This window comes from Aureobasidium subglaciale (genome assembly GCF_000721755.1).
Source record: "Aureobasidium subglaciale EXF-2481 unplaced genomic scaffold scaffold_4, whole genome shotgun sequence".
NCBI classification, from domain to species: Eukaryota; Fungi; Ascomycota; class Dothideomycetes; order Dothideales; family Saccotheciaceae; genus Aureobasidium; species Aureobasidium subglaciale.
This window is the reverse complement of record NW_013566991.1, coordinates 206,862-229,825: the sequence shown is the minus strand read 5'-3', so window position 1 is coordinate 229,825 and position 22,964 is coordinate 206,862. Positions and strand designations below refer to the sequence as shown.

Sequence of the window (22,964 nt, the reverse complement as noted above, 5' to 3'; positions counted from 1 at the left end):
TCGTATTTCTAGCAACCAAACATGTCAAAGCACTGCTTTGTGAGAAATGATCAGACTCTAGAGGAGACCACCACAATACCATGACATCACGGCAACCAGATTAAAGATACCACGAGCTTGCGCATACCGACGCTCACACAGGCGATGCTGTGAGTGATAGCATGACGGGAAATTCTCAAGTACAGCATAGCACACGAGAGGTAGAGCAAAATCGGGGCAGATATTTTTTTCTTCATTGATGTGATTGTACGAGACAAACCAGACTTGGCAACACAAAAAATCGGTTACTTAGAAAATCGAAATGTACTCCTTCTTGGACACCGAGACTCACAGCCCTAAATTAATAAGACCATTACGAGAATCAGCTTCCTAAATCCAGAGAGTTATTCTCCAGAGCCACGCCCCTCTACCCGAAAGCAGAAGGACTGGCAACGCAACGCCGTGGAGGAAATGTTTGTGAGATGGTATTGCCTTGCAAGCAAGGGTTCCAGAGCTCGACATAGGCGCCGGTCGTGGCAGGCTCTGTTGTTTTGATCGATTTGTTGAAGAGGGTGCTGGGTGGAGGGGCTTTTTGTAGGTGAGCAGAAGCTGCGCAAGCTTGGACGTTGATTATGTCAGCAGGGAGAGCAGGTAGCCAAGGCGGCGATAACGAGCGATAAGGAGATGGGAATGGTCAGGGTCTAGTTTATCGGAGTCGACCGATGGACCATCGTCGCTCGCCGCATTGGAGACTCGGAGGTGGATTGCCATTCTACACATCTTGTGCTGTCCCTCATGGCAGCTTGCCTTGACTTGTTCATTCGACAGAAGACTGTCGTGGCGATTGACGATTTTGGGTGAAGATGGATGAGATGACCAACATGGACGCTGCACAATACAATGCCTACATTGAGCAGATGAGGCAGACTGAATATCCCATGCTCAAAGGTTGTCTTGCCTGTGTTTTCCTGGTAACTCCTGAACTGACCGTGCTCAAGATGCCACATACCTCGACCATGCAGGAACAACACTTTACAGTAAATCGCTGCTCGAAGCCTTCTCGGCCGACATGATGAGCAACCTCTATGGCAATCCACACTCAGCCTCACAAGCCTCGCAACGATCCACCCATCAAGTCCAAGACGTCAGACTACAACTCCTCCGGTACTTCGATGCGAATCCGGATGATTTTGATCTCATCTTTGTCGCCAACGCCACTGCAGGAATCAAGCTGGTTGCTGATGCCCTTCGCGAGCACGAGTCTGGCTTTTGGTACGGATATCATAGGGATGCACACACTAGTCTTGTCGGTGTACGAGAGCTAGCAAAAGAACATCGGTGTTTTGCCGAGGACAAAGATGTGGAAGAGTGGATTCGCCAGAATGGACAGACCATGCACAACCGCCTCGGGCTCCTCGCCTACCCTGCACAGTCAAACATGAACGGACGTCGTCTGCCTCTCGGCTGGTGTGAGAAGATGCGGAGCCAAGGTGTCCTGACTTTACTGGACGCTGCTGCTCTCCTCTCGACCTCCCCATTATCCCTTGCCAACCTCGATACCGCTCCTGACTTTACCGTCCTCAGTCTGTACAAGATCTTTGGCTTCCCTGATTTGGGAGCACTCATCGTTCGCAAAGATGCCGCATGGGCTCTACAAAAGAGAAGATACTTTGGTGGTGGCACTGTCGACATGGTTGTTTCGTTGAAGGAACAATGGCATGCTGTCAAGTCTGCTCATCTCCACGAGCAATTCGAGGACGGAACCTTGCCCATACACAGCATCATTGCACTGAAGTCTGCTTTGTCGACACACACAGACTTGTTCGGCACATTAAACCGTATCTCTGAGCATACGTCTCACCTCGCTGAACGTCTGTACACCTCCTTGTTGTCGTTACGCCATGGAAACGACGAGCCTGTCTGCCAGATTTACAAGGATCCGCTTTCGACGTACGGCGACGGATCTACACAAGGTCCCGTTATTGCTTTCAATCTCCGTGATGCTAGAGGACAATGGATAAGTAATCTGGAAGTAGAGAAGCTCGCCCACGTCCGTAACATCAACATCCGCACTGGTGGCCTGTGTAATCCCGGTGGCATTCAATCTGCGCTGCATCTCTCACCATGGCAGATGAAGCAAAACTTCTCTTCTGGACAGCGTTGTGGCTCCGAGAATGACGATGTTATCAACGGCCAGCCCACAGGCATGATACGAGCAAGTCTAGGAGCGATGTCGACGTTGAAAGATGTCGAGACCTTCATTTCATTCATCACAGAGTTCTTCCTCGATTCCAAAAGTTCGCCGAACAATCGAACAGACTCTCCTGTTTTGATGGCAGAAGTTCCCATTGTTGAACAACTGCACATTGAAAGCTTGACGGTATATCCGGTGAAAAGCTGTGCAGGCTGGCAAATACCTCCAGATACATCATGGGAAGTGCGACCACAAGGTCTGATCTGGGACCGTGAATGGTGCATCATCCACAGTGGTACTTCGGCCGCATTGTCACAAAAGAAGTACCCACGCATGGCTTTACTTCGACCATCTCTCGACTTTGCAGCTGGACTCTTACACATCACATGCGCCGTACCCATCAAAGGTGCCACTTGCACAGAGATCACCGTCCCACTATCAGCCGACCCTCGCTGCTTCCTCCCCTCCAGCAAAACCTCCACACCAACAAACGTATGCGGTGACAATGTATCCGCAAAAATCTACTCCGACCCCTCCATCTCCTCCTTTTTATCTTCCATCCTAGACGTCCCCTGCCAACTCGCCCGTCTTCCCGCAAACTCGACATCTCGACACATGAAACCGCATCTCCGCACCGCTGGCTCTGAAAAAATGCCCCTCTCATTCTCCAACGAAAGCCCTGTCCTCTGCATCACCAGAATGTCCGTAAACGCTTTGAACAAAGAAATAAAAGCAAAAGGGGGTATAGCAACACCGGCATCGACTTTCCGCGCTAATATCGTTATATCGCAACCTTTACATCTACCTCCAGGTACGGAATTGCCACATGCAGAAGATTCTTGGTCTTCTGTATCCATCGCAAAAAGGGATACAGAGGCTGAAGCAGCGGAAGCGACATTTGACGTCTTGGGGAAGTGTAGGAGATGTCATATGTTGTGTATAGATCAGAGGACTGCGGAAAAGAGACAGGAGCCTTTTGTTACGTTGGCAAAGACTAGGAGGAGTGAGGGGAAAGTGTGGTTTGGTGTTCATCTGGCGTTGGGTAAGGGACAGACTAGGGGATGGCTGAGGGTTGGTGATGCTGTCGTTACTTCTTAGTCTTGTATAATGCTTCTGTCTCTCTCTCTCTCCTCTTGCCTGTATTTACAACGAGATAGGGCTGTGAAAGGGCACAATCACTTCCAGATCGGTACTCAGAGCCATGGAGAGGGCTAGCAATTAGGGTTTCGTGGGTATCATACTGAATTAGGAATAGTAGAAGATCATCTCTTCTTACGAGAAGTAATCGAGCGCGCACTGCGTACCCTGCGCACCCTGCCTATCCTCTGTACGTCGCATACAATGCGTACACTACGTAACAATCGCCGGTGAACATCTGTATTACGAAGCCGTCTCCTCAAGGAGCGTCCCCGCTAGGTACCGCCACCAAAAGCATCTCTCATCCGAGCCCACGCGGTGGTGGTGTTGGCCGGCCGATCTGGACTCTCGGGAACATCGATAGGGTCATCTCTGGTACCACGCGCTCCTGGCGTAATGCCTTGTCTGCAGTGCGGACATGTATCATGCTCAGCCAACCATGCTTTGACGCAGTCACCATGGAACCAATGGCTGCATGGCAGATATGTGACTTGAGACCCAATAAGAGCTTCGTCCATGCAGATTGAGCACGCAGCCTTGCCAGTGTCATCCATGTCTTCCTTTGAGATTTCCCTTGTTGGTAGTGCGGCGATGGCTTCGGTTGATGCTGGCCCAGGCGCGTTGGACTGTTGCTGCTCCATGAGCTGGGAAACTATCCGATCTAGGGCCTCTTGACTGTAGACAGCATCTCCGTGTTGCATGTTGGCGGGATTGAAGAGGTTATTCAAAATGTTGCCGATACCGAAACCGATGGGAGGGAAGGCAGGGTCTGGGCCGGCACCTCGCGGAGGAGCTTGAAACAGATCGAGTAGGTTCGGCAGGTTGTCGATGTTTGGCAGATTGGCTTGTGGAGCATTGGCGTTGCGAGGAGAGAGGCGGGCAGTAGCCGTGTATTGAAAGTTGGGACCGCCACCAGTGAAGACGCGTACATTCGGTTCACCGTCGGGCGATTGTGGTGCAGCATCGCGAGTCGTCTGGTGCGGTTGGCGTGCACCTCCGCCGATGATTTGACTCAACATTTGGAGGAGCGCATCTGGGCCTTGAGCGTGGTTGTGAGTGTGCGGTGGAGGAGAGGCAGGGCCACGAGAATTAGTGCTTGACGTAAAGGTACGGCTGAAGCTCATGGAAATGCCGCCGTTGGGGTTTGTATTTGAACGCATTTGGTAGCCGGGAATGTCTCTAGGGAGATCGCTCTCATCAGGGTCGGGGGCGTCTAAGGGAGTGTGGGCCCATGGGTTGTGGTTGTTGAACGGATGCGCTTCTGGCTCCTCGGGCTCGACGTGTCTCGGGTCATGCTGTGGCTCGATCTGACGGTCGCTGTCAGCAAGAGGCGTCTGTCGGATGGACAGCTGGGAAGTGCTGATGGCTGATGCTTGTGCTTGTGCTTACGATTTCTGTAAAGTCCGAATGACAGTCCGGACATGTCAAACCACCTTGATGTCGGAACCATTCATTCTCGCATTCGTGGCAGAAGACCAGGTCCCGTTGGCCCTCCATGCTCGCCGCAGCTTGGTGTGATGAGGCGGGTTGAGAGAAGAGGGACAAAAGGTGTGCGCTGCTGTACAAGTTCTGTCGACAGGGAAAATAGCGATGGTCTCGGAACTATGCGTTAATCTGCATATGCGGTGCAATGTTTGTTGATGCGTCGCTTTTTCCGGAAATAGATTGGTCGGCCTTCGTAGGGGATTTGGATGTCGAGTGTTGGATCAAAAGGGCGACTGTGACCACGTAGCAGCGCGATTGTGCATGTGTCAGGTTCAAGGTAGATTGTTGCAAGAGGCAAGTCCGAATGTCGCTTTGTGCCTTCCCCATGACGCATTGTTTCCTTGGGAGACGCCACACTCTCACGTGGCGTTGGAGCCTGTGGCTTGACTTTCCCCTGCGACTTTCTTCCACCAAGCAGACATTACATGGCTTACTTCTGTCTATGTTCTATGTTATCCTCGGCGTATCACTCGCTATCTGCTGCAGAGTCGTGCCAATTCCCTGTGAACTCACCGCGTCCCGCGATTGTGACCGAAGCAGCGAAGCGCTAATTGAATAGCTAGCAGTGTTTGTCACAGCCTGGATGCACTGCGGCAATCATGTGTCCAGTGTGATCAGCGATGCTTCATTGATCAGAAAAACGCCTCCAGATCTTCGTTATACAGAGATCGAACATGTAGCTGTCCATGCCGTCCATTGTGGAACCCAAGCGTTGCTGCTATCAGCCACCCGCAGGAAGGAGGGAGGCTGAGCCAACTTCCAACTTTTCATACAAAGCGAAAATACCGTGAATCGAGTATTTTTTTTTCTCCTTGCTCCTTCCTAAATTCCTAAACTTCCTCTGTGAAACCGCTCCAACTTCACAGCATCATGAAGTGGAGGTCAATGTTCAATCGCGACAATGATGGTGCGACGCGCATGATTGACGAAGCCAGCGCTCTGCTCCCCACCCATACCGATCGAATCCCCAGTGCTATTCCCGCCAAAGAGGTCACAAAGGTTGCATTACGCCTCAAACATCAAATCGAGCAAGTCGTCCCTTGCGAGCTTGAGGAGGATAGAATAACCGCCGCTCACTCAAACATCATCACTCCAAAGGTTGTCGAAACAGCCCGATCTGCTGGAAAGCATGGTCGCTCCAATTCTTCTGACGATGACTACTCTGCCTGTGTGGTTTTCTGCTTGTTGATTTGCAAGAAATGGTTCAAGCGACAAGCTTTGTTGGAGCTATGGGATGCTGATATGCATGAAGTTCGTGCTGTCGCTTGTGAGGTCATTGCTAAGGCTATCATTGAATCCGAGGAAGATTCTGGTTTCTTGCTGCAAAGCATCCTTCTAAAGAGATACAGCATCATCCTAAATGGAGAGGAGACCGTCCCCAACAACGTCATCGAAAAGGCTGTTGACTTGCATGCGCTCAGAGTCATTGGAAGCTCTGGCTATCAGAAGTGCATCTCCTATCTTTGGCGTGGCTGGCTGGTTCAAGACGAGGACGACCCGACTCGCTTTGTTGACTACAAGTTGAAGACTTCGACAAGCTATTGGGATCATCTCGACCCCGACCGCATGCGTGCTCCTCTCTACCAGAACGCCCTCCAGGTCTTCATCAGTCTGCTCTACCTCGGTTTCTACACTGGCGCCATCAACACCATCAACCCTACTGGTGATCTCGATGTTATCGAGGGCCTGCTCTACCTTTTCACTCTTGGATTCCTCTGCGATGAGATTGCCAAATTCTGGAAGGTTGGAAAATACTACTTTGGATTCTGGAACTCCTTCAACAACACTCTGTATGCTTTGTTGACTGTCTCGTTCGTCACAAGAATGATTGCTCTTGGTCATCACGTTGGCGATGAAAACAGACACAAGTTCAACGAACTCAGCTACAACTTCCTTGCCTTCTCCGCCCCGATGTTCTGGTGTCGTCTGCTGCTCTACTTTGACACTTTCCGCTTCTTCGGTACCATGCTCGTTGTGCTTAAGGTCATGATGAAAGAATCACTCATATTTTTCGCCCTCCTGTTCTTCGTTAGTATCGGCTTCCTGCAAGCTTTCGTCGGCCTGGACCAAGAAGATCAAAAGCTTGATGCCACAAACTTCATCATTCAGGCCATGATCAACGCTGTCATGGGCAGTCCGGAATTCGATGGATTCGACAACTTTGCTGCTCCGTTCGGCTTGATCCTCTACTACATCTTCACTTTCATCGTCATCGTCTTGTTGTTGAACATTCTCGTCGCTCTCTACAACAGTGCTTACGAGGACATCACCGAACACTCTATCGATGAGTACATGGCTCTCTTCGCACAGAAGACTTGCCAATTCGTCCGTGCTCCTGACGAGAATGTCTTTATTGCTCCTTTCAATCTCATCGAATTGGTTTTCCTTGTCCTGCCTTTCGAATGGTGGATGGATAAGAAGAACTATGAACGTCTCAACGACTACGTCATGGCAACCATCTACAGTCCTCTGTTGCTTGTAACCGCAGCTCTTGAAACAAGGGTAGCCCACAAAGTCCGCTTTAACCGTAAGAGAGGAGAAGAAGATGAAGATACTATTGAGGAATGGGAGCAGATGGATGGCGAATTCGACTTTGAGGGTGATGGTTGGACGAAGGTATGCGAAGAAACGAAGCCCAATGTGGAGGTTGATGGAACTTTGGTCGAGGTCAAGGAGTTGAGAAAAGAGATTGAAGAGTTGAAGAAGATGTTGAGAAGTCTCAAGGATTAAGGATGGGCTCAATAATCTCTATGCTCGTAGGAACATGGGGCAACGCTGCTCACGGCAGTTGTCGTGCAAACAGACGGCAGTCAAATAGAGAGGAGATGGTCGTTCTGAATCATGCCGTTGTCCAATGATCGTCAGGTCATGCAACATTATTTTTCGTTATCCCCCCGTGGCAGGAAGGGCCCGAATCCTGCTCCTGTCAAGACCGGAGCTCCGGCTTCGTACTCAAGCAAGTTACGGTATTTCCGACTCTGGGGTACCTGAATTACTTTACAGCTCTCGAACTATGGATGAACACTGTGATCGTGTACCCGAGCGAGGTTCCCTTGTTCGGTCCTTCGGCCCTTAGAATGTTCTTGCCTCATCTCAGTGATAAGGGATGTAGATTATCTCATCAGGACGGAGACCTGCAGCTACCTTACAGTCAGCGACCTGTGGGTCCGACAGTGCGTAGCTTGGAGACATACCTTGCTGAGCGTCCAAAAGGGCAAGTCTGGGGTCCAGGGGGAAGGCGTATCTGGCAGGATTGACGATTGCGCGAACTCCAGTGGTGGTCACGAACGTGTGTAAGTGGCCCTCGTGATGGTGAACTTACCGTCTGGTACAAAAGAAGCTATTGCGGGTAGTGCATCTCCAAGGCTGCTCATTAATCTTCATGTGCTCAACGAGCAGGTCGAAGGTGGTAGCGGCGTAGATGCAATCTGCCTGTGAGCAGCGGAGAGCCATCGTGGTGATCAGTCTTGATCGATTGAAGTGCGGTTTGCCTGGTTGCGTGGATCGAGAAGTGGATGGACGAGGTCGATGCGCGAATTTCTGTTGTGTTGTCCCTAAATCTTACCTTGGCCATGACTACTAGCGGCGTTACATTTGCACTTTACTGAGCGCCGGCATATTCGACCACGTGTCTGGCTTTCACTATCGTCCCCGCGATACAGCCAAGGTGCGATAAGAGATTCCAGTAGATTGCCTGTTCAGGTACACAGATCTCAAGACGTCCGTCTGACCTTACAGTGTACTCTCAGCACACCAAGTACACACAGTGTGACTCGATGGTGTAAAGAGCCAGCGGAGAGATACCCAGGGGTCTGCTGACCATTCGAGGGGTACTCCGAGGCACCATCCAAGGATTCCGTATCATCGAGAGTGAAACATGTCTTTTCGGCCGATGCATCTAGCACGGCTGTCAACCGTACAAATACAAGGCCTTTTGCTACGCGGCCAAGTTGAGCTTGAATCTGGTATCAAGAGGCAGTGCGATCGTGGACATGGTGTCGCTCCCTACTGTCTGATGGTCTTCCAATGTAGTTGTCAGCACACTACATCAGATCTGACGAGGTTGGCCAATGATCGCAATCTGAACCCTCTGTTGACTGCGTGGTATTTGTCCTAATGGAACAACTTGATGGGGGAGACCGAGTCTCGCTTCGTCCACCAGATTCGAGACACCGTAATACAATTTCACTTCCATCATATCTCGGAGATCATGTTGTATGAAGTGGTTTCGTCCTTGAATTTGAGGGGACGCATCGTTGTGGCAGTCTTGACAACCTGGAAATTGATATCGAGCGGTCGCGTCATTGTAGCCATGATGATAGCAAAGATAGGTAACATTTGAGTTTTGTAAAGGGAAGCGCAAAGAATACTGGTCTGGGGAGTTGAGAGTAAGCTCGCACGGTAACACGCTAGCGATTCATCCTCGGGTATCTGATCGGATGCTTGCCCTACTGATAATCATTTGACGGAGACTGTTAGATACCAGGTAGTCTTCGGAGTCCAGTTGCTTGTGGTAAGTAGTGGGTTTGTTTCTGGAGTGACATGCTTGTCGAGATCAATTGTTTTGTCGCTCAGCTTATAGATGCAGGCGATCTTAGCTGACCATCGTCCTTGGCATCATGTCAATTGTCCGGAATCATGATTGTGGGCTGTGATGACGCTGCGAATTATGATTCATGCACCTCTCATTGACGTCATGCAGATGTCAAGAAGAAGATAAGACAGTGGTATAGACCACACTAGGTGTGAGCTGGGTCTCTGAAATAAGGAGCGTCAAAACACTAGATTTGGTATATCTTCTCCCGAATTCATCTGAATCTGACTTGAAGTGTACAAGATATACAGAGTAGTATATAGAAGCAAATGAGAGCATATTAAGAGAATAATGACCAGAGTTGACGGCGTGATGTCGTCGATTGTGTTTTGATAGCTTGTCAAGAGCATCACCCTGTGCTATTAAAATCAAATCGGTACGTCATACTCTGAGTTATCGTCTTTTTGCTTTAGAAGTGATCATTGTATGAAAGCAACATGACAAAGTGTACAAAAAGCAGCTCAAGAAGACGCGCTCGGGTTAGCCGACAAAAAGCCTGTAGCAAGGATGGTGAAAATTCTATCTCGAACTCTGAGACCGCGTTCCGTATGCCGTATCCAGCGTATCGCGTTTCAGGAGGCGCATGCAATTAAGCTTATTTTTCCCCTCAACTTGATCTAGACTTCCACCATTTTCCTTGATGATTGGTCTTTCCTTACGCGCGCCCTGTCTTGGCTATTCAGCAGCTCAACGTCAGGTGTCAGGCGTGACTGCGGTTTCCAAGATGTACATATGTACGTGCCTCCCTCTTCCAGCCAGTGGTGCCTCTTTGACTGTAAACACAACAAGAACATCGCTACAATGGCCCAATCATCACCACAACCGGACGCCTTGCCTCGAAGGACATCTCTGCCGTTACAGATTAATCGGCTACGCGCAGCATCGGTCAGCACGACGAATAAAATCCTGAACTATGATCCACAGCCAGGCATGTGGGCGGCGACTGGAACAGCCATTGCACATGCGCCCAACCTTCGCGATCTGCGAGAGAACAATATCGACTTTGATGTGGATGGACATCTCGCAAAGAGGCTTGCATTGCCAAAATCTGGTGACAACAAGCGAGCATCGACCGTACCAAACATATCACCTACGCAGTCTCAAACCACTGAGAGCAATGTCGACAAGAACTCGCTGGAGCCAATGATCAAAAGCACATCCTCTTCCGATCAGACGGACCCAGAGACGCCCAAGACGTGGAAACAAACCATAGTTACCGGCCTCGCCGCGTTCTGGCGCTTCTTCAAAACACCCACTGGTTTCCTCATTACCCTGTATGGCCTGAATGTCGTTGCATGGGGTGCCATGCTATTCTTCCTCATTCTCAAGGCCGCACCTGCCATGAACCATCCCGATGGCGGCGACGCCAACTCATCCCCTCGGAAGATCTGGATTGAAATTGATTCGCAAATCCTCAACGCACTGTTTTGTCTGACAGCATGGGGACTTGCACCGTGGAGATTCAGGGATCTCTGGTGGCTGTGCGTGTGGCGTTTCGGACGCAATACCGAGAGAAGCTCAAGAGCGATCAGAAGACTGGCAGCCAGGAACGTGAGCTGGTTCCGATTGCAAGAGGGTGATTTATTGGAGCAAGGCGAAGAAGGAGTCAATCCTGTGTTGATACGTCGGAAGACTTTCTCAGGAGAAAGCGCACCACCCACAGCAGCTTGGAAGATGGACTTTGTCGTTTGGATGATGGTATTGAACACACTCTTCCAGGTCGGAATGGCGTACATGATGTGGAGGTACAACCGAATTGACCGTCCAACCTGGGGAGCAGGTTTGTTCATCGGCCTTGGCTGCGGAGTTGGTATGTTCAGCGGCCTGATGTGCTGGTGGGAGGGAAGGAAGATCAAGGAGATTGAAGGACCAAAACTTGTCAAGGAGAAGGATGCAGAAGTTGTTTGAAACAGGCAAAGAGCATACATACCTGATTGTTAGATGAGCATAATGACAATGTATTTTTGCCTCAAGAGGCGGATATATGATTGCATCAGATTCCAGCGACCTAGAGGACGAGATGGGCTACTGAGAGCTCAAGTTGACAGTGCCAACAACTCAGCTCGTCTCTGATCAAAAGACGACTACGTGCGGAACGAGGCAGATGTTAGCTACCGAACTTACCACGTCCAATTCCCCTCTTCATGGTCTTCACTCAATGACTTCGCTTACTCATGCAGGCGCGAGAAATATCGTCACAATAGTTGACCGACACGGGAAGATCGATGGTTCTCTACGATGTCCCGCAGATCATCTCTCACCGCGGTATATGGTAAGAAAGCACCGTACAAGCTTCAGAAGTCACGGCTCATCTCACACCTATTCCTCTCTGTACAGAGGACATAGTGCAGACCGTGTGAGGGCAATATGTGCTTGATTTTCCGGCACGACGGCCCGTCATGGCATCAACCCCTCCTGAGAGATGTGCAGATCCTACTCTTATATCGCTTGCACAGAGGTGCAGTATATCGAATTCGAGAGTGACGTGTGGAGATCTTGTGGTTGCGAGCAGGAGGCTGGTCTCCTTGTGGCCGAATGAATCGATGGCGTGGGACCATGTCAGCTGGTGATGTGGAAGCTTGGACCAAGGTGTTTGCGCTCTTCAGTCATGACAAGGTCAGCTGTCGCGTTACAGAACATGCTGTCGCTTCTGCAATTCGTGGATAATCATGAACCATGGACTGGTATAATCAATCTGGTCCGAACTCACCCACTTCCGAAGTGCTCCCGTCAATGCCTCTTCACCTTCTCCACAATCTCGACCTTGTCTCTATCAAACACCCCCGCAACCCCATAATTTCCTGCTGACGGCCATGCTGCATGTCGACATCTCAAAACCTCCTGAGTCTCTTTCAAGCATAGCCTAAGTTCAGGAGAGGTGTGCTAATGATTAACCGAGCATGTTGAACCAATGCACCGTTCCTGCTTTGCTGGGACACGCCCTGTAGATCACGCTTGAATTTCTCCTAGCGTTATGCCTCATTCCCACCTAGTTACACCACCAAGCTTCATTGATTGTTACCAGCTGTGACGACCATCAAAGCATGTGTCGACGCTGCTGCACATGCCGACCTGCGGCTAAACACCACCAGCTCTAGAACAAGTCACCGCCTTGTGAAGCAAGGTAGGTATCCGTTCGTTCTCTTTCTGCAGGAACATGCTTCGCAAGTATGCACATACAGCCAAATATGCAGAGACTCTCTCGGCATACTTAAAAAGTCAGACAGCCTCGCTTGGATGTACACAGGGGGGTCCTGGGATGACAGCTTCCAATTTAGCCATCGATGCCGAACGAGGTTATAAAGAGTCATAAGCTCAGCTGAACTTCAACTCAAGCAACATCTCAGCCTTGAACTTGCACAGATGATTCCCGCTCTCCTACTTGCATTCGTTCCCTCAGCACTGGGCATCTCCGTATGGGGACAGTGTGGTGGCACTAATTGGTCAGGTAGCGGTAGTTGTGACTCTGGTCTATCTTGCTCCAGCGTCAATCCTTGTCAGTATCAATAGATGATAGTGTCTGGAACTGTTATACTGATACCATTCAGACTACTCCCAATGCGTTTCTGGCGCAGCTGGTCCTACTGCAACCTCGACTAAGCCAGTGTCGACCTCAGTCTCGACCTCGGCCAGACCTACAACTACGACTTCTGGTGCTGGTACTACTCTTACCACTTCCCGTACCGCAACTGCTACTTCGCCCACCACCTCAGCAGCTGGAGCTTCCGGTGCTGCCGGCAACTTCTTTGCCGGTAGACAGCTCTATGCAAACCCATATTATGCATCTGAGATTGCTGCTGCCATCCCTTCCCTACCATCAAGCCTCAAGGCAAAGGCAAGCGCAGTCGCGAAGATCGGAACCTTCGTATGGCTGTAAGTTTCGGTTTCTAAGCTCAGATATAGGCATTGCTGACGATTTACTTCAGTGACACTGCCGCCAAAGTACCTACCATGGACACTTACCTCGCTGACATCGAAAAGCAGAACGCTGCTGGAGCTAGCCCTGAGATCATCGGCGGCTTCGTCGTGTATGATCTGCCCAACCGCGACTGCGCTGCTCTTGCTTCCAACGGAGAGTTGACCGTTGCCAATGATGGTCTTACCAAGTACAAGGCATACGTAGACTCAATCGCAGCTATCGTCAAGAAGCACTCCAAGACCAAGATTGTCCTTCTTGTTGAGCCCGACAGTCTTGGAAACCTCGTCACCAACCTTGGAGTTGCCAAATGTCAAGAAGCGCATGACGCATACATCAGTGGAGTCGAATATGCGCTCAAGACCTTGAACTTCGACAACGTCGCCATGTACATCGATGGCGCACACAGTGGATGGCTTGGATGGCCTGCCAACATTGGCCCGGCTGCCGACCTTTTCGCAAGTGTCTATGCAGGCGCAGGCAAGCCCAAGGCTCTCCGTGGCCTGGTCACTGATGTCTCCAACTACAATGGCTTTGACCTTGCCAGCAAGCCTGTCTACACAGAGAGCAACCCTAACTACGACGAGAAGCACTACATCAACGCCCTCGCTCCCCTTCTCGAAGCACAAGGCTTCCCGGCTCACTTCATCGTTGACCAAGGTCGTTCGGGTGTTCAGCCTACAGCGCAATTGCAACAAGGAGATTGGTGCAATGTCATTGGCACTGGCTTCGGCATCCGTCCTACTACCAACACCGGAGACCCGCTTGTTGACGCATTCGTCTGGGTCAAGCCCGGTGGTGAATCAGATGGAACTTCGGACACCTCTGCCGCCAGATACGATGCTCACTGTGGATACGCTGATGCCCTGAAACCTGCCCCTGAGGCTGGCAAATGGTTCCAAGCATACTTTGAGCAATTGCTTCAGAATGCAAACCCCGCACTTTGATCTCAGTTCTCTGGATCTCGCAATCTATCTGGAAACGAGTGGAGTGTGGCTATTTTGTTGATTCTGGTAGATGATAGGGGACCTCTCACCTGAACACGCTCGCTTGCCATCTGGCCCAGTCTGACTGTCGTTTTCCGTCGGCTTCTTCCTTCTCCATTCCACACTCCTTTGATAGCTCAATAGCCAATCGTATCCCACACTCCTTTTAGCCGAGTATATGTTTCCCTGAATCGTGACAATAAGTATCACGGTTCCCAAAGAGTGACAAAACTTCACTTGTGACTTTCAAATGGGTCTTCTGCGTTGTCATGGCCGATGACATCGACATTTAGGTATTGAGCAGCTAAATCACATATTGCCTTTTGAAAAGAGAATCTGCAAGCGAGGCTGGACTTGCAAAAGTCTGGATGATCGACAGCCTGCCAGGTACCCTTTCCATACCCCGCCTAATGATTTAAGCATGGTTCTTGGTATTCATGCAGGGCTTCGCATGACTTGTCATGGGTACGGCCGCATGGGCAGACGCAGCCACGTTTCAGTCATGGTCAGCCATTTTATTTCGCGAGGTCCGCTTTTACTTTGACGGTTCCTGACTGGTGCGATGAAGATCTGTGTGGTCTTTGCTGACCATTGGCGGAGAATAAGGGCTTGCTTGAAGCAGAGAAGAGAGAGCTAGGGGTTAAGATAGCCTGTTCTTTAGCCCAGCCGGAAGAATTCTGGTCTATACTACTGAAGCTCACTGACGATCTTCTAGACCAATCTTGTAGCTGGCGGAGCGGAGGGGAAGTAGCCTCTACGGCCAGTGCTAATGGCGAGCCGGCCCGCCCACCCACTCGAGGTCTATAGACTACAGGAGATCCTGTATCTCAGTTATGTAAGGAGCCTTGAGCCAACCGAGGTTTCCCTCAGATCTTAAGTACGTAACTATGACTTTTCTCCGTGCTGAGATATTGATCGTTCATGGCACCTGCCTTCCTGCATGGCCACTAGACGGCGTGTCGGCCCGTCATCACGCTCGACTCTGGTCATGGATCTGGATCGTTAAAGGATTTCAGAGAATCAGGTTCCGACCAGAGGTGTTCTCTTTCCCCGGAGATTATTTCTCTCCATACCAACATGATTGGTGCCTAAGGATGTCTGGGGTGCATGGTTGCGGGGCGTGCCGCCGAACGAGGGGAAGCTTATGCAAGGCCTTAATCTTACTACCTTTTCTCTTCCACAAACCTCGTCGCAGCCGAAACGGATAAATTCTCGAATAGATTAGATATGCTGATACATCTTTGAGGTCATAGTCACCTGGTCTCACCTTACCATCTCTCTGCCCTCAAACGTTGCAAGCGAGCATACATGCGGATATGCACCTGCGCGGATGGGGAACCTTGGGTGACATGTCCGTCTCTGCTTTGGATGGACCAGAGCTAGTACCAATGCAAAACTTGTACAGAAGCCATGTTGTAATGGGTTCTCCGGGAGAACATCCGGCGACTTGAGACCTGTCCAGTCTCCGACTGGGAGCAGCTTCGAATATAAATACGACGAACCCATCGCCATGAAGCAATCCAGATCAGACATCTCCTCCCTTCTCTTCTTCAATCATCAGGCCTTCTCCTTCCGATCACAATGATCTCTGCCTCTACCTTGGCAGCCCTTTTGGCCTTGGGCCATGGCGTCCTCGGACAGCAGGCTGGCACCTCGACTGCTGAGACTCATCCTCCCATGAGCTACCAGAAGTGCACCACCGGAGGTCAATGCACCACAGTCAACACCAACATTGTGCTTGATGCCAACTGGCGTTGGTTGCACTCGACCAGTGGATACACCAACTGCTACACTGGAAACACCTTCGACCAGACACTCTGCCCCAACAACCAGGCATGTGCTGCCAACTGCGCTCTTGATGGAGCAGGTAAGACATTATGTATCTCCAATCAGAAACCCGTGAGCTGATCGTGCGCTTCCTCCAGACTACACTGGTACCTATGGTATCCAGGCCAGCGGTAATTCAGTCAGCTTGAAGCTCAAGCAGGGCAACAACATCGGATCTCGTGTCTACCTGATCAACGGTGACAAATACGAGTTGTTCAAGCTGAAGAACCAAGAATTCACTTTCGATGTCGATGTATCAGGTCTTGGTGAGTTGCTGTGGTCCAGGATATCCCTGCTCATCAAGCTGACCCGTTCTCAGGATGTGGTATCAACGGTGCCTTGTACTTTGTCAAGATGGACGCCGATGGTGGACTCGCCAAATATCCCACCAACAAGGCTGGTGCAAAGCTCGGTACAGGTTACTGTGATGCTCAGTGCCCTAGAGATCTCAAATTCATTGCCGGAAAGGTATGTCGAAGAATCTGCACCACCTCAAGCCAATATGCTGATTCTCGTACAGGCAAACGTTGAGGGATGGAAACCGTCCAATGGAGACGCCAACTCTGGAGAAGGAAACACTGGCTCCTGCTGTGCCGAGATGGATATCTGGGAGGCCGTAAGCATGATCAAGATATTCCTAACTTGGCACCTTACTGACCACTTCACTTCAGAACTCCATCTCCACTGCTCTGACCCCTCATGCTTGCTCTACCAACGGCCCTTGCACTGGAAACACCACTTGCGGCTCCGGAGACTCTCGCTACGACGGCTACTGCGACAAGGACGGTTGTGATCTGAACCCCTACAGATTCGGAGTACAGAACTTCTTCGGGCCTGGCAAGACTGTGAACTCCAACCAGAAGATGACCGTTGTTACCCAGTTCATCACAAGCGACAACACTGCCACTGGTACCCTCTCCGCTATCCGCCGCATCTACGTCCAGAATGGTAAGGTCATCCAACAAGCCGACACCAACATTCCTGGAATCACAAAGACCAATCAGATCACCGACAAGTTCTGCAAGGAGCAGAAAGCTGTCACTGGCGACCCCGACGAGTTCTCGGAGAAGGGCGGTCTTGCTGGCTTCGGCAAGGATCTTGATGCCGGCATGGCTCTTGTCTTCAGTGTCTGGGATGACCACACTGCCAACATGCTCTGGCTCGACTCCACCTACCCCGTTGGCTCCAACAAGGTCGGCGCTGCCCGCGGTACTTGCGCCACCACTTCTGGAAAGCCCAGCGACGTCGAGTCTCAGCAAGCCAACGCCGCTGTCACCTTTAGCAACGTTAAGTTCGGTGCTATTGGCTCCACCTACAAGTCCACTTGAAGAGGCTGGACCTTTTCGCTGGAACCACCGAGTAAGCTGGGCTCTCAACTCCCTGGCTACGAAGGAACGACAGCATGATCGCATCTCCCCAAACCACATTCGCTTCAAAATTGTGTTTTTGCATTGATTACATACCTTTTCTTGTCACTCGTTTAGAACAACTTTGTGATTATGCAGCAATTTGAATGTTACCAGTGTTTTCCAGGCGATTATTCCAGTATTGGTCTCCATGTTTTGCGACCGACGTATCCCTGAACACCTTCGTCCTGCGTGACTTGTGCTGCACTGCGTCCAGTGATGACACTCCGTTCTACGTCTGTGCCCTGAACGAAGAAAGGTTTCCATCCTGATTCTTCGTCTTGTGATACCCAACGGCCTTTCTCAGACCCAGAGGAAGCTTTGATGAAGCCAGAGTTGAGCTTGTCCAACGTGAGGAACCATAGCCGTTGATGTATTGACCCGATGGTGTTCTCCGAGCCATTGTAAGCATTGTTAATCCTTATTGTGTCATCTTCGCTGTCATCCGAATCGACAGCTACTTGTTCGGTAGATTCATTTATGAGATCCTGGACATTGACTTGATCATTGTCAGAGTCGGCGACTTCCTCGACTGCTTGAGGCAAAGGGTCCTTCCTTCGACGTTTCCGCTTCGGCTTCTTGCTCTGGACATTGTTGGCTGATGGTAAACGCATCGATATTGTGTAGCCTTGCGGAAGTTTCGCACCATGCAGTCTGAGTTTGATGTGCCGCTGTACCGTGGTCAGTTAAGCTGAAGGGTAAGATGTTGCGAAACTGACATTTTGAAAGGCTTCGAACAGTCTCTCGCTGTCTGTTTTCTGAGCATCTTGCTCGACCTCAGCTTCCACGTCCGAGGCATCATCATCCGTCTCTGGCTCCTTCTCAGTAACCTTACATGGCACAAGCTCATACTCGCCAGTGTCCCAGATCAAGAGAGATCCAGTAGCATGAGAAGCAGATTCAACAAGGTGATTCCAAAGGCAATGCACTCGTGTTTCGATGGCCATTCGCATAGGTCTGACAGAATTTGGATTACCTGGCAGACCGTAGGGAATCGAGAAGCTGATGGCGCTAGTGGCGGAGAACTGGAGACGGAGATCATAGTGTACACCCGCAATGGGATGGTCATGTTGGTGTACAACAAACATGCGGCCGTGTTGACCTTGGTCATTGCGCCAAAGTTGAGTCCATGCTGCAAGATCTAGCCTCGGATAATCTGGTTTTAGTGATCGTGCCACTTTGCTGAAATGGTCAAGAAAGTACGAGATCGGATCTAGTAGTCGAGCTTGACCTGCTTCGATGGCAGCCGGGGTGGCAGAGGCTCCTATCTTGTGCTTACGAGAGCGGCGAGTAGGTGGAGGTGATATGTCTCGATTCAATGAGGCAGGAGCGGTCATGCTGGGTAGAGATCGACAGGAAGGCGCGATGCACGACAAGCTGTTACTTGGGGGGTTGCATGATACTCGGTCGATGTATTGATGATACACGTTACGCTTTGACATCAGACGCGCAAATACAGTCAAGTCATCTCACGCAGTCCAAATGATCCAGATCGTATCAGACATATTTGCAAGCGAAGTTTACCTTGGGATGTATGTTGGTCATGTTCGAATCACGAAACAGACGCGGAAGTCGCAATTGATGACGAAACGGGAAAGAGTCGATCGGTTAAAGCACGGTTCATTCTCAATGGTCAATGGCCAATCAGGTCTGCAAGAGGCCGCAGCAAACCGCCGTCACATCTTCCATCATCACATATATCAAACAAAATGGGCTGGTTCTGGGGCAACAACAACGGCAACAGCGAGAGTAAAGATGCGCTGAATAGTCTCGATCCGTCACTCCGAGAATTTCTGGACAAGGAATCAAAGACACGCCAACAGCAACAGCAGCAACAACCCACACAACTACCACAAGACACATCCTCATATCGCTCGCAAATAGGCATCGCCGAAGACGACCCATCACAATCAACACAACCACCAAAAGACGAGAACGGTGTCCCGACGCAATCGCTGTACCAGGATGGCAGATATGCCCATCTCTGGAAAAATTACCGCCCGCAAGAACAAATCGAACAAGCCGGACGCAGCGAGAGCGAACGACTAGCCGATGTGATCGACACATACAATGACCGTAAAGCACGAATCGGAAGAGCTGCACTTGAGAATTGCGCATTGGAACAATGGGCCGAGCATGAATGTTTCGAGAGCGGTGGTATGAAAGCGAAACTCATGCTCTGCAAAACAGAGACACGCGCTTTCAACAGATGCTACACCATGCAAAGCCGATTCTTGAAGGCTTTGGGTTACTTGAGCATGCAACGTACAGCCGATGAGGAAGAGCGCATTCAAATGCATGCAGACAAGCTCTATCACGAGATGCTGGACCGGGAGGAGGCTACGAAGGCGGCAGAAGCACAGAAACTACCTACACCAGAGTTCAAGCCTCTCATCACGAGCAAATCGACCACAGAAGCTCTGGGCGAGCGACCGGCCCCTGAAACACAACCCGCAAGAGAAGGATTAGACATGTACACAGGAGAGAAGCGCAAAGCTCTGGAGCAGTCATTGGAGAACAAAACTCCCGCTGAGCGTGAGATCGAGATTCAACTCATAGCGGCCGAGGCAAGAGCCAATGCAGAGTATGCAGCCGTCGTCCACGAACACTTTGAGGCAGAGAAGCACATAAGAGAAGGCAGGAGAGAACGAGGTAGAGAGACGGTCGGAGATACCATTAAAAGAGCCTGGGGCTGGGACAAGAAATAGATGTATCATTGTCCGACAATCAACGCTCTTACTACCGAACCTTGTCAACGGACTGAGCTCATATTGATCTACTAGTGCTATCTACAACGACATTGCCACAATCCTGTCCATGGCTCATCTAAATCCGTCGGACGCTACCAGTATGGTTGAGTCGTTACTCGAGCATCCCAATACCCGGGATGAGAACTTGATCCCGAGTTATTACAGGAGAGAATTGCGGTCTTGTGTTGATGACTTCTTTCAACGTCTGCAAAGTATTCGGTGGAGTGTCTGCCATTTACCAGAGGATGCTCAGACATTGTCGTCGGATGATATGTGACCGTTGGGCCCTGCCACGATGCATGTGTGCTTGATGAAGACAGACTGTATCGCAAAGGTATTGCCTGCGACCAATGCCTGCCGATTCTGGCAACCATGACGACAATCACTTCTGCCTCTTCCATCGTGATTGGGCTCAGATCGAGGCCCGGCTTGAGAAAATTGTGGTAACTCTCTCGACATTGGGGTGAAAGAAAGACAGCAGTGCTTAAAGCCGGAAAAGCCGGAGGGACGTGCGGGAGTACGTCCAAGCTTTCTCCATCCAGAAAGAAAGTTGGGCAGTGAACTCACTGGTGTCATCATTATCGTCTGGTCGTGAATGGATCCAATCCAACATGTCCCTCTTCAAGCTCCCCGTCGAGCTATTCTGCCGTCGGTCTGTACTGCTGACGGCTTCACGCTGTCTAACAGGAGGTAGCAGAAACATCACAACAAGCAGATCAGCACCTCTGCCACGCACACCCTTGTTTGAAGCCATCAAGTCGCATGACCCGCAGAGTCCGGCTATCATACACTCCAACTCGGGTCGCAACTTCAGCTACGGATCGTTGCTGAAAGACATTGCTGCTGCGAAACAACGACTTGCAAACGACGCCAATAGAGATGCTGGTTCGTTACGAGGGGAACGTGTCGCTTTCCTCGTCGAGAACAGCTATGACTATGTAGGTGCGCTTCGCTCTTGTCTCCTTGGTTCTTTGTGTTCTTGTTCCATGCTATAAGCACTTTTGCTTCCACAAGATCAAGTCGCTGAGGTATGTAATGAATAGTGACGCTACTCGCAATCCTTGGTTCCAATGCCATTGCCGTTCCACTTTCGCCCGCCTTTCCATCCGGAGAGCTGAGATATATTCTTGATCAAAGTGGCGCACTCATGCTGGCTGCCTCGGATAAGTTTGCGACCAAGGCCGAAGATGTTTTATCCGGCCCATTAGCAAAGAAGCCTATTCTGTCGCGATGCGAGAAGATCGTTGAAGGAAGCAAGAGTACAGAGGAAGTAGTGCTGGAGGATCTGAAAGATGACAGGAGTGGTATGATGCTCTATACAAGTGGCACTACCAACCGCCCTGTAAGTGTTCTGCCCACTGCAACAACGGGAGGTATTGACAAGCCGTCAGAAAGGAGTCCTCCTCCCGCAGTCTACCCTCATGGCTCAGGCACAATCCTTATCGCAAGCATGGCACTATTCACCCAACGACCACTTCCTTCACGTCCTACCTCTCCACCACATCCACGGTACCGTCAACGCCCTCTTGACTCCGCTTCTCGCAGGCAGCACCATCGAGTTTCTCTTTCCGTTCTCCGTCGATTCCGTTTGGTCACGTCTCGCCGCTCCTTTCCTACAATCGACAAAACAATCGAGGAAGCCCATAACCTTTTTCACCGTTGTCCCCACAATCTACAACAGACTGCTACAGTCACACAATTCCCTCAGTCTGGAAATGCAGACCGCGACAAATGAGGCATTGCATCCTAAGAATATGCGGCTAAACATCAGTGGCTCAGCTGCCTTGCCCACACCCACAAAAGAAGCTTGGACAGAGTTGAGTAACGGCAATGTACTGCTGGAGCGCTACGGCATGACAGAAGTCGGTATGGCTCTTTCCTGCGGTCTGGCGAATGAGGACCGAGTAGATGGGAGCGTGGGATGGCCTCTGCCTTCGGTTGAAGCTCGTCTCGTCGACCTGGACACCAAGACAATCATCAAGCACGGGGAAGAGCTTGATGTAAATGGCAAAGAACGTAGTGGCGAGATCCAATTGCGCGGTCCTACAATCTTCAAGGAGTACTGGAACAACCCGACAGCTACGGCAAAAGAGTTTACCGACGATGGGTTCTTCAAAACGGGAGATGTAGCCGTTCGAAGGCCGGTACCTTCTGCCGGTAAAGGGGCCTCAGGAGACTGGGCAAAGGGTCCCATGTACTTCATCCTCGGCCGCCTCTCTGCCGACATAATCAAGGTCGGTGGTGAGAAAGTGTCAGCACTGGAGGTAGAAAGGGAAATGCTGTCCATTCCCGCCATCTCCGAATGCGCAGTCGTCGGTCTGCCGTCGGAAACATGGGGTCAAAAGGTAGCAGCGGTAGTCGTGTTGAGCGAAGAAGGCAAGACTGCTGGAAAAGATGGGAAGCCATTCGGACCCATGGATCTGCGAAGAGGCTTGAAGGATAAGATGGCGAATTTCAAGATCCCGCAAGAGTTGAAATTGGTTGAGAGCATTCCAAGAAACGCTATGGGCAAGAGTGAGTCTTGAATATGAAGAGGATTGGAATGGAAATATTTTGCTAACGGGCTGTGCAGTTAACAAGAAGCAATTGGTTCTTCAGGTGTTTGGAGATAACACAAAGGAGGCAATCGGTACTCGGATGCGTAGCTGCTAGGTCTGCTGAGCTTCCTTCCTCTTGACGGCGCTCGACAC

At 50.6% G+C, this 22,964-nt stretch overlaps 9 protein-coding genes across 9 annotated transcripts; 7 read left to right on the top strand and 2 right to left on the bottom strand.

The window, feature by feature from the left end:
- Positions 1–860: 860 nt before the first annotated feature.
- On the top strand, positions 861–3,271 carry AUEXF2481DRAFT_27074 (uncharacterized protein; the record flags this gene model as incomplete). Its single annotated transcript, XM_013490780.1, has 2 exons — positions 861–927; positions 978–3,271. The coding sequence occupies 2 exons, from the start codon at positions 861–863 to the stop codon at positions 3,269–3,271; spliced, it is 2,361 nt and encodes a 786-aa protein (XP_013346234.1).
- A 63-nt stretch (positions 3,272–3,334) lies between these two features.
- AUEXF2481DRAFT_541215 (uncharacterized protein) lies at positions 3,335–4,953 on the bottom strand. Its single transcript, XM_013491051.1, has 3 exons — positions 4,700–4,953; positions 3,415–4,617; positions 3,335–3,351 (listed from the first exon to the last, which is right to left on the bottom strand). The coding sequence occupies exons 1-2, from the start codon at positions 4,805–4,807 to the stop codon at positions 3,586–3,588; spliced, it is 1,140 nt and encodes a 379-aa protein (XP_013346505.1). The 5' UTR covers positions 4,808–4,953; the 3' UTR covers positions 3,335–3,351; positions 3,415–3,585.
- A 617-nt stretch (positions 4,954–5,570) lies between these two features.
- AUEXF2481DRAFT_37238 (uncharacterized protein) lies at positions 5,571–7,926 on the top strand. Its single transcript, XM_013490848.1, has one exon. It carries the CDS (start codon positions 5,666–5,668, stop codon positions 7,523–7,525), a length of 1,860 nt encoding a protein of 619 aa, XP_013346302.1. The 5' UTR covers positions 5,571–5,665; the 3' UTR covers positions 7,526–7,926.
- A 2,134-nt stretch (positions 7,927–10,060) lies between these two features.
- AUEXF2481DRAFT_37237 (uncharacterized protein) lies at positions 10,061–11,370 on the top strand. Its single transcript, XM_013490847.1, has one exon. It carries the CDS (start codon positions 10,191–10,193, stop codon positions 11,295–11,297), a length of 1,107 nt encoding a protein of 368 aa, XP_013346301.1. The 5' UTR covers positions 10,061–10,190; the 3' UTR covers positions 11,298–11,370.
- Positions 11,371–12,752: 1,382 nt separating this feature from the next.
- Positions 12,753–14,252, top strand: AUEXF2481DRAFT_27070 (glycoside hydrolase family 6 protein; the record flags this gene model as incomplete). Its single annotated transcript, XM_013490779.1, has 3 exons — positions 12,753–12,885; positions 12,938–13,262; positions 13,316–14,252. 3 exons carry the CDS (start codon positions 12,753–12,755, stop codon positions 14,250–14,252), a joined length of 1,395 nt encoding a protein of 464 aa, XP_013346233.1.
- Positions 14,253–15,872: 1,620 nt separating this feature from the next.
- Positions 15,873–17,446, top strand: AUEXF2481DRAFT_27069 (glycoside hydrolase family 7 protein; the record flags this gene model as incomplete). Its single annotated transcript, XM_013490778.1, has 5 exons — positions 15,873–16,158; positions 16,217–16,384; positions 16,438–16,586; positions 16,639–16,734; positions 16,790–17,446. 5 exons carry the CDS (start codon positions 15,873–15,875, stop codon positions 17,444–17,446), a joined length of 1,356 nt encoding a protein of 451 aa, XP_013346232.1.
- Positions 17,447–17,655: 209 nt separating this feature from the next.
- Positions 17,656–18,861, bottom strand: AUEXF2481DRAFT_2638 (uncharacterized protein; the record flags this gene model as incomplete). Its single annotated transcript, XM_013490661.1, has 2 exons — positions 17,656–18,195; positions 18,244–18,861. The coding sequence occupies 2 exons, from the start codon at positions 18,859–18,861 to the stop codon at positions 17,656–17,658; spliced, it is 1,158 nt and encodes a 385-aa protein (XP_013346115.1).
- A 145-nt stretch (positions 18,862–19,006) lies between these two features.
- AUEXF2481DRAFT_2637 (uncharacterized protein) lies at positions 19,007–20,232 on the top strand (the record flags this gene model as incomplete). Its single annotated transcript, XM_013490660.1, has 2 exons — positions 19,007–19,056; positions 19,173–20,232. 2 exons carry the CDS (start codon positions 19,007–19,009, stop codon positions 20,230–20,232), a joined length of 1,110 nt encoding a protein of 369 aa, XP_013346114.1.
- A 653-nt stretch (positions 20,233–20,885) lies between these two features.
- On the top strand, positions 20,886–22,926 carry AUEXF2481DRAFT_27066 (uncharacterized protein; the record flags this gene model as incomplete). Its single annotated transcript, XM_013490777.1, has 4 exons — positions 20,886–21,216; positions 21,318–21,616; positions 21,666–22,788; positions 22,847–22,926. 4 exons carry the CDS (start codon positions 20,886–20,888, stop codon positions 22,924–22,926), a joined length of 1,833 nt encoding a protein of 610 aa, XP_013346231.1.
- Positions 22,927–22,964: the final 38 nt, after the last annotated feature.